The sequence below is a fragment of the Mesitornis unicolor genome, unplaced genomic scaffold (genome assembly GCF_000695765.1).
Source record: "Mesitornis unicolor isolate BGI_N332 unplaced genomic scaffold, ASM69576v1 scaffold44070, whole genome shotgun sequence".
Classification (NCBI taxonomy): Eukaryota; Metazoa; Chordata; class Aves; order Mesitornithiformes; family Mesitornithidae; genus Mesitornis; species Mesitornis unicolor.
In genome coordinates this window covers 9,694-20,419 of record NW_010159711.1, presented here as the reverse complement: position 1 = coordinate 20,419, position 10,726 = coordinate 9,694, and the positions used below count along the sequence as shown (strand labels likewise).

Sequence of the window (10,726 nt, the reverse complement as noted above, 5' to 3'; positions counted from 1 at the left end):
AACCGAGCGATTCTGTGATTCTGTGATTATATGGCTAAGCATTTCCAAGCCAGAAACACGTTCCCCTTTATGCAGAATATCTAGAAATGAACAAACATTTTCACCTCTCTTTCCCAAAGAAACAAAGTTTATGCTATTCCACTGTTTATCTGTCTGTGGGTGCTATATCTTTCCCCTGACTATTAGCATTTACTAAACAATCTCCTCAAAGCAAATTTTGAGAAAGTCATTGGCTGGATAAAAGGAAAAAAAACCAAACCCTTTTTTCAGAAGAAAAAAAGTTCATCTTATTACACATTTATCCATTCTTCCATGACTATCATAAAGTCCAGAAGATTCACTCTAGAAACTGATAGGGCCTGCACAACTGTTTTACACACACAAAAGGTGTACAAATACACAGTTTTATGCAAGTAGACCATAGGACACAACCTGCAGAGTACCTGGTTGCTTCTCTCCCACGGATCAGAAGGTTTCTCTTCTTTAGCAGACAGCATGCATTTTCTAAAACAAAGTTCAAAAGAAAAATAATAGCATTAATTAGTTCTTTACACTTTCTTCTACATATGCCAGAAACAATCACTTCTATAGGTTTAAATGTCTTCTAAATACTTTACAGATATTTTATCAATTTTAGGTTGCAAGACACATTTGCAATAACTCCTTTTTCTTGCCAAGAAAGATAGGAAAACAAAAAACCTAAGGAGCAAAGTACTTTTGAGATGAGTAGTGATTGAGAAATTTTCTTGACTGAGAAATTTCACTGCAACTCAGGCAAAATTATTTGGAAAGTTAAGAAGCATAACAGTTACATTTGAGGAGGCTTTGATTACTTAACAAATGATCACTTTTTTAAAGGTTACATTAAAAAAATAAGTTTTTAAAATCAAGTTTGTCTTGTAACCCAACTATACCTGGCTAGTCGAATTCTCCTTCGGGCAATAGCTCCATGGTATCGCCTCATACCATCCTTTATAAAAAGTACACCAGACAGTAACATCTAATTATTTCAGGACACCCTCTAAAAAAAGTCAACTAAGAACTATTTCTTAAAGATGGACAAATGCCAGAGATGTATTATAGATAAATAAAGAATTGTAGTCTGTACATTAGACTTTCCCCAGATTAACCTGAGTCAGTGATTAACTTTTGACTTGACAATATTCCCTTAAGATTACAAAAACAATCCAATAAAAAAGTTGTGTCACAGTAGCATACTCCTAGCACTTTTTGGTCCTAAACCAGTGGCAGCTGGGCAGTGCACCACACACATTCTACTATTTATAAATGTGCCACCCACCAAAAAAAAATACCAATTTGATTTATTGTCATCTGATGTTGAAAGCATGAAGGAGGCACAGAAGAATTCCTTTTTTAGTGCACATGGATTTGGGACACACAGCAAGCACTGTGCAAACAGATGTAATCTGTCCTTCAAGGTGGCAGGTCTTTCTCTTCTGCCAGGGTGGATGAGTTTTTTGAAGCATGGAAGTGAGCCAAGGGCATATACCAAACCACATTAAAGGTCAATAGCACTTATTATCTTGAAGGATATGCCACTTTGGAAGAAGCTTCTTTTCCTCTGCTTTTAAGAGCTGACATGTAGCTTCTGGAATAAGAATAATTTCCACATTAGTGCATCTCAGCCCTCTTTAAACCAAGGACTACATAGTATTTTTTGATGATATCTCTTGCCTGTTTTGTAAAGCACTGCCATACCAACTGTCAGTTTCAGTCAAATGAAAGTAGTAGTTTAAAGTATGCTGAGTAGATACTAATTTTCCCAGATTTGTTTGCTTGCCTCTGAAGGAATGGGTGTACATGTTCCTATCTTGACACTTAGCTTGTGGATGACCCTCTAGGCAAGTCTTTAAGGGAAGCACTGCTTTTCTAACAGAAGCTAAGATGCTATGGCTTCTTTTTTTTTTTTTCCTTTTTTTTTTTTTAAGAGGAAGAGTGACTTTTCCCTTTGGTACAGCCTGTAATGGGCACTAATGAACCTTACTCACCTAGTACATAGAACACCTTGATTTATTTGTCCAGTTACCATCCTATAAAATGTAAGTTCACTGATGTTAAATAATAATTTAATTTCTGTCTATGCTGGCTCTCAAAATCTCTTAAATGCAGTAAGGTTAATGACAGGTGACATCACAGCAAATAATTCAGCAATAGTATTCAAACTGCTCTGAGTGCTTCATGAACCACTTTCAAGGAAACACACACTGAGATCACCATGCCAAAGGAACCAGAAAGTCCATCCATGTCATGGGATTTGATTCCTACAATCTTCTTTATTAACTACATTTCTTATCTTTATTAAAGGTTTATAAAAGTAACTTTATTCACTAAACATTTAAGAGTTTCAGCCAGTTTTTTGCTGCCTGGGCAGCTTCTAGTCAGTGAAGATTGCACAAGACAGATATAGACAGGTGCAAAAATCTGCAAAAAGCCAATTCTTCTTCCCTGCCCATGAACTAACTACAGTATTTCTCACGATGACTACCCTCCACTACAACTCTCAGTTCTGAATGACTGCAGCTAACAACAACAGATTCCTCACTCAAAGGCAAACACTTCATTTAGAGGTTTTCTCTTCTGCAAGATGAATTTCAGTGCACAGCCCTGTTTAGTCCTTGCTTTCCTAGCAAGGTTACAGTGGCTGGCTGTGTGACATGCAGTGTGCTGGGTTGGACCACAATCTCATGTATGCATTCATCCTCCTCCTGAGAATGAAAGCTGACCTTTGTAGTAGGCTTGATTCTGGGGAAGGTGAGCAGCTCTCCTTGGTCATTTACAGTGTTAAAAAGGAGAAACGCGCTGTTAATATGCCGTGCTTGGTCCTTGATCCATTCTTCACAGTTATAAGCCTCAACACGGACACCAACCTCCACACTGAAATAAAAGTTTACATTAATTACTGAACTACTGCAAGTGATGCAGAAGCAGCCCTGAGAAATACTAAAAAGGGCTGCTGTACACTTTCCTGTGTGCAGAAATCCTAACTTAAACATCTTCTGTAATGTACAAAATAAATTACTCAGTCTGGACAGACACATTTCAGAAATGAAATAAAAGGTGGCACTAGATAAATAGCATTAATTAAACAAAAATAAATTGAGCTAAGTAGCAAAATATAAACACCAGTAAGCATACTATGAGAACAGACAGCAAAAGTGAACAGGCTGATATTGATTTGAGATTCAGCAGATGCACAGTACGAAGGAAATTCATGCCTTGCTAGCATTATGTGGGACCAAATACACCTACACAGAAAACAACTATAGAACAGCAATGCCAGGGTAACATTTGTCCCATGTACAAGATTCAGAGGAGGAATTACTTTAGCTTCTGCCTTCTGGTGGCTTGTCTTGCTACACCTTTTGCAACTTCTGAACATGTCCTTCTGCAGGAACAGTGCTCCACATATGTTGTGTCACACCCTCAGCATAAACAGGGGGTCTGCTGGCCCAAAGCGCCATTCCTGTAGGTGAGGAAACAGCCTAGCAGAGAGGTGCTATCCCTCTGCCAAAGGACATGGGATAGGCATTCTCTGCGAGACAAACACAATAGTAGTCCTAAAACTGCAGAGGAGATAATGCATGCATAGGAGAGAGAGAATAACCTTTAACAGGCAGGATCAGTGCACAGTTGGTCAAGAGCCACACCACTTAATTCCAGGAGCAGTGTGCCAAAATCTATGTTTCATGCTTACAGTGACCATATAATCAACTAAAGATAAAATTTCAGCATGGGCTGAAATTCCAAACTACAACTGGCAAAGACTCACCCCTGTGTAAATCCAAACCAACACTGGTAAGATATAAACAAAACAAAGCATTAATTTTGCTGGCAACCAGCAATAAATAGAACCTACATCTGTCAAAAGATGCCAAAACAGGAAGATCCTAGCAGCAAGCTGGAGCCTTCTAAAGAATCAAAGCTGTGGCACCAACTCATGCCTTGAAAATCCCTGATTTTCAGAGTCATATTTATGGTCTGAGGTTGCAGGATTGGGATTTGGTTAAAAATTATCTTTAAATTCAGAGTGAAAGTCAGATAAAAAAATGCTTAAAACTTTGACTGAGAAAATGAAAAAAACCCCACATATAGACAGATGGATATAGATAAATAGATATATAGATAGATATAGATATATCCCTGAAACACACAGTTAGGCTAGCACTGGAGAAGTCAAGGAAGACAAGCAGATGATGAGCTTTACCTCTTCTGGAATGTATTGTTCACAATTGAATTGAAGACAAGGCGGTCACCCACGACAGATGGTCCCCAGAATTTAAACATATTGACTGACTTCAAGACAGGATATGAATGACAAAGGTGGCTGAAAAAGAAAGCAAGGGACACAGAGCAAAACAGAGTTGTGTTAAAGAACCTCCTTTGTTAGGTTTGAAGTGGGCAATGATTAGAGCAACGAGGTTTGCACAACATAGAAGGTAACTATATTACACTAATTTATTCCATAACCCACTGAAATACAGTTAACATGTTCAGCTACAAGAGCATATAATTCGAGCTTCAAACATAATAATACCACTTATGTCATGCTGTTTCATTTTCAACATACTTTACAAACACCAACTAGTTAATTCTCACTGCTTGATATTACCTTCTTTTGAAGCCAGACGACGAATCCCTTACCTACAGAGTAACCACTACTTCACAGAGTTTCATTAATTTCTACATAAGTGCATGGGAAGCAGGATATTGCTCAGTACGTAAAAATACAATGAAGCCTTTATACAATTAAAAGAAACCTCAGCTGAAAGGTTGAGCACCAGAAACAGCGTTCAAGGAAAGCAATGTCAATCTATGTATTCTTTTTAATATTGGTACATTTTTGCTTGTTTGTCAGATGTTTTCTGCTAGTGTTATATGAAATAAGAATAAAAAACCTACTCATACAGAATCATGTAACTGTCTAACGCATAGCTGGTTTTGGTATCTTTTATATTTGGACTGGTTTACTAAATTATGTGCAGTTTGCTGCATGAAGTTACACGCAGTCAGGTTCAGCTGGGTTGTTTTACTGGCTCTCTTTGAACTGCTTGTGAAATAGCCTGTAGCCACTCTGGTAAAATTCTGCTGGTCTAGTACAGTCCATTGTCTGTACCTGGTGAGAACCCTTTCCATGAGCACACTAGCAAAGCTGCTCTCTGAACCGGTACAGTAGACAAACAGATATGTACCTGCTCAAACCCAGCTACACTGCTAAAGGAAATGTTTTGCAACACTGCATCATCCACACTAGCAAATTCCTACAACCTACCACTTCTCTGACCTTCACAGCCATTCCAGAAAAAATCTGCAGCATAGATACAGCTTAAGGCTTTGTGGAACTGGGATCCAGTTCACAAGCTTTCTGGAGCGTGCAAAAATTAGGTCTCTTCAGCAGTTCTAAACATAGTCAAAGCCCCACTCTTTAGTGGGATCTCTGTGCATCACATGAACAGGGAACAATATACAATAATGCCATTTATTTTTACACTTCAAGAAGCACACTCTGTCCTTATGCACGTGTGCAAAACTCCTCAATAAGAATCTCATATGTGTATCTGAGAATAGATTTTCCATTGTGCAATACTGAAACTTGAAAATACAACTTTGTAGTGCTTTTAACTCAACTGCACTCTGCAAATTAATGTACCGGTATTATCTGTAGCTAAATAGCTGACTGGTACATCTTCTTAATAGACTCATACAGTCAGATGACTTTGTATTTCATTACGAATAATTTGCTCTTCTGATTTAAAATGCTAAACTGTGATCTTATTTTCAATGCTCACTATAAAGATGCAAACACAATAATACGGAAAATAAGAGAGCAACAAAACAGAAATTTGGACTAAATATTTCATTTTTTTCCTGGAAAACTATGCCCTGAATGCTTTTACTGCAACTGTAAGAAGTGAGAAAGTACAGACCCAGGTCAAACTAATATTACAGATATTCAAATGGCTTTATTGCTATCTGCAAGATTTTCATTTGCGGGTCAGACAAAAAAAAGTGGGGACAGCAGGGGGGGGAGAGGGGAGAAGGAAGGTGAGTAACCTTTAAAATATTCTTAGAAACTTATTTGTCAAGGTTCAGCCCTCCTCTTCCATTCCTCCATCAGTTTGTGGCCGTAGCAACTCTTAACCAGCACATTCAAAGGTCAGGTCTAATTGTGAGTGGCCTCACAAAGGTTTGTGGTGAGACTAGCTATTTCTCAAGCATAAACTACAAAATCTCTGTTTTCAACAAGCTTCTGTCACCAGCTCTAACTCCTAAAATATTCAACATGACAAATCATGTCTGACATTTGTTAATTCAAAGAAAGTCTTTTCAGTACTTGGTTTGCTGGTGTATTCCTTCCCTTTTTACCTAAATGTGACTCTCAATAGCTAAAATTTATCAAATTAAAACAAGTAAATATTTTGGGTCATATTATGGCAAAAGTCTGAAACAATCCCTTTGAAGCCAATGAAAGCACACACTAAGGTAAGGTCAGTGCATTCTAATGTTACTAAAGCAAGCTGTTTGTCCAACCACTACAGAAAATCTGTTGTTATCAGTACAGCTAATTGGCTACAAATTAAAACTATATGAATAATGAATGTGGAAGTCATTTAATTATTAAAGTTAAAAAGTGAAAACATCTCTAGCACCCCTGCAGTGAATTAGGTCACTTGGTATGCAAGGAGAATTCAAACTGGAACTCAGGAGTTTCTTACAAAGAAGCTTTGTATAAAGTCCAAGAACAAGCAGGGAGAAAAACAACTGTTTGATCCCAGGGGAAGAAAAATTAAATTATTATGTCTAGGCCATACTGACAAGCAATACCAGGCAGTGTAAAGAAAATACTTCATACTTACTACCTGAAGATGTCAGAGCCCCTTAAACTGCTAAAAATATTAAAACCCATAAGATGTGGGACTCAGAGAGACTGAAAGGTTAAGTGTCTTGCTAAGGTTACACATCCACTCTGTGTGCACACCAACAAAACAGAACCTGTTTCTTTTGATTCTCTTTCTCTGAATTATTCTTTCTTTTGGCTTAAGTATCTGCAGACTAACATTTAGAAGGCTGTTCATTCTGGGACATCATTTGATACAGGGTCAGTATCAATTTTATCCTGACTTAACGACTAACTCTGCTTCTAAAACACTGCATCAACCACAAGGAAGGCCAGGTTTCTATTCCTGTTTCCAATGCTGACTTTCTGCACAGAGTTTCAGGAGGATAACATAGCCTCTTTTGCCTTACAGTCTGCATATGTAACAGAAGAAGAAGAAGATTTGACTCTCACAGTGGTGTGGCATGCTGTGGGAAATGTACCACATAAATAGTTCAAAGCCTTACTGAAACCTGAGGAGAAAGAAAAGTTACAGAAGTTTGGGTCTGTATTTTTCATAAAATAAATTCCAGTGAAACCCTTAATATCAAAATCACATTTATTATGAACCATATGCAAGAATTATGATGTAGAAAAGTACCTTGCTGAAATACTTGCAACTGTCTCCATCCAAGCCATGATCTGCCCACCAAAAGTGTTTCCATGATGGTTTGCATGAGGAGGCTGAACAAGCTCAATACTCTGTACATGAGTAAGGTCAGTTGAAACTGCACTTTCCTCCTCGAAAGTATCTGAAACACAGCAACAACATATTAATGAACTATTTCAGTTAGTAACTCTGATAGCCAAGAAAAAAATATCCCCAGTTACTGAAGCATGCCATTTGCTTCAGACACAATGAAAGGAAGGAAAAAAAAAACCCCATGAAGACACAGAAGACCTCTGTTCTTTGCAAGGGAAGCAAGAGGCTGAGGATTTGCTCTGTTCTTCCGAGACGTAAGAGGTGGTACACCCCATGGTCTATCGCAGCACAGTGATCCTTCCCAGCCCTCACTGCATCCCTCAGAGAAGCAGTGACAGAAGCAGATACCATGAAAGCTGGCTAACTGTGAACACAGGCAGGCAACTTCCTCAGCATGTGCCTGTGATTATTCATGGTTGCCATGTATGACCTTTAACAGATGCTGTCAGAGCAGCTCACACTCTTTTGAATGCTTTTCATAGGCTTTGACCACCATGTATGATGAGCACCTGTGCAAATGTTGTCTAATTAAGGTTAGAGTATGCTATGATTATTCACAACCTGTTACAAATCCTGTGATTACCAGAGACAACACAGAACACACAAAAGGGAGAAATGTGGATCTAAAGCAGTAGCTGCCTTCCATTATCTGAGTATTTCCAATTTTGCTTCCAAATTTTTAGCCACACATCCTCACCCTGTGCTTTGTTTTTTCAGTTACAGTTTGCAAGAACAGATTTAGGCATGAGACAGTGTCAGTCATTTTAAAAGAGCATATCTGTGCTAGAAGCTACTTGACCTGAACTGCACTTTTGACTTTTGCCATAATTAACTAACTTTATGATTATATAAATGTATGGACACAACTAGCTTGCCCTTTGGACCTACTCAAGTTGTTGCACAAGATCCACTCAGAAGATGAACTTCACTTTCTGGATATGAATTATACCTATTTTTCAGCCTTTACACACAGTATTTTCTTCTCTTTCCCCTATTTCCCTTGTTCTGTCTCCTTAAGGAGCTGAATTAGTGCTAATATTAACATCCTTTGAGGAAGTGTCTAGGCAAGACAGTGGAAACCAAAATCAGCAACCTCTGATTTGTCTTCCATGGTATTAAGCTGTCTCCTATGAGACACTTACCATGAAGACAAATAACTTGTTAGCTTGCAGCAAACAGGTTTCTTCAGTTCTACACAGTCTTATTAAATTGTTAAGACTAGAATTTATATTTACAACAGGTCTTCTCTTTTCTCAGTGAAAACACATAATGTCTGTTGTTTATACACAGTTACAGCTCAGATTTTCCAAGTATCAGCACATTTCCTAACTGTTGTGAGTAATTTCTTTTGCAGAGGAACACAGCAACTTTTGAGCACTACTGTCTTTAAGAGATTACTATGAGAAATAGAGACAAACCTGCTTCTTGTCTTAATTTTTCTATTTGGTCATGAAGAAAATAAGTATTTTTTTCACCTGTTTTGAACTCCATGTACTGAAGTTTCTCCTTCTGGTTGGAAATTACCTCATGGCACATAGTTCTTACAACTAGTCTCATCAGACTTTATTACCATGTTGCAAAGTTCTGTGTGAACTGTTCAACCTCACACATATAACCTACATGAAGATCTGCATTTCGCACCTATTTAATGCATGCTAGGCCTTCAATCCTGCATTTTAAAATCTGGCATTTCTGAAAGACAAAGAAATACCACTTTACTAGAATAACTGTCTCACACACTCTCACAAATACGACACACACTTGTCTACATGATACCACAACCTCAAGGAGCTCTACTCAGATGTTTTGTCTGCTTTTTTCCTCCCTTCCAGCTGCCCATAAGTCATTTGTTCCATCTTCTATGTTGACCAAAGTAATCACCTTCCTTATTACTCTCCTGCATTAGGTTCTGAAAGACCTGTTCATAACCTAGTCGGATTCTTCTTCTCTCATTAGCCAGGGCGTGCTCCAGGTGGTCTTCCGTAGACAGAAGCTTTACAGGTTCTAATTCAATCTATGCAAATGAAGAATAAAAAAAAGGTTCTGAATGCCATAATCAAAACAAAGTGCACTTTGAACTTAAATGGTATCAGCATTTTCTACAAACTTTTGCTATCAGCTGTCCAAGATGACAAGTTCTATTAATACAAACAAGCACAGAGTTACAGTTCAAGAGATTCTGCTTTATTCTTTCAGAATAGTTAGTTAAAACCCAATGACAAAGTGCTTTTAGTTTTTCAACACAAATGTCCATGAAAGCACACACAGATAAATGAAAAAGAAAGAAAAAAAGAGTAAAAAAAAGAAACAAAATTTAAAAATAGTATCTTAATATGAAGGTTTGAGTATTGAATTTCTGTATCAGGAAAATAATCCAGTTTCATTGAGCAGTGGTGCAGTTTATGGGTAAGTGCACCCCAGGGCCCACTCCCACTCACTACACAAATAGCCCACTCCCTCTTTCACAATTCACTCCATACCCACACAGCCTGTTCCACCTATCTGAGGACCAATTTTCAAAGCAGCACTGGCTTTTGAATGCAGAGGAGAAACTAATGAGCAGCCAGCACTTGGTGCAGCTTCATACATTTATGCCCAAAATGCTACTTGTACCCAGACACACATCCTTCTCTTGCCAAGATCAGATCTTCTTCTCCATTAAGTGCAAATTCCCATGTATGTCAATCCAATGACAAACTTAATCCAAACATATATTGGCTTAAGAAAATTATTACATTTAAATTAACACTGCAAAGGTGCCACTGAACAGTCACCTGTGTGATTTGTTTACAAGGTTTAGCCTCAGAAACCTTAAAATAATGCACCAGCACTGCAACACAGACAAATTCAACATTTTGTGCCCTGTAGTGGTGCTGCTAATGTTTCTGTCTTTGAGTCTCCAAACAAATCCTCTTCCAGTTCTGATGACTCCTTTCTGGCCCTCCTCAAGAGCTTCCTAGCTTTTTCCAGATGGCTCAGCTAAAAGTTTGAGATGGTCAGTGCATACTGTTGCTCTCTGTACAACTTTATCAACAGTTGTTCAGAACAGTGGATTTGAAAATATGTTCTTTAATTCCTCCAATACCTTAATTTGTGATGGAATTTGAACTGAAGTCTCAAACTCCCTC

The 10,726-nt window shown here is 38.0% G+C and overlaps 1 protein-coding gene across 1 annotated transcript in view; it reads right to left on the bottom strand.

Moving 5' to 3' along the window:
* Nucleotides 1-443: 443 nt before the first annotated feature.
* Nucleotides 444-10,726, bottom strand: part of ACOT12 (acyl-CoA thioesterase 12) — a gene marked incomplete at its 3' end in the record, with an annotated part of 17,043 nt that continues 6,760 nt past the window's right edge. The window contains exons 4-9 of the mRNA XM_010187526.1: nt 9,480-9,612; nt 7,497-7,647; nt 4,226-4,345; nt 2,745-2,895; nt 915-970; nt 444-504 (exon numbers count right to left, since the gene is read on the bottom strand). Of these exons, the coding sequence (XP_010185828.1) occupies nt 444-504; nt 915-970; nt 2,745-2,895; nt 4,226-4,345; nt 7,497-7,647; nt 9,480-9,612 (672 nt within the window). The remainder of the gene's footprint in view (nt 505-914; nt 971-2,744; nt 2,896-4,225; nt 4,346-7,496; nt 7,648-9,479; nt 9,613-10,726) is intronic.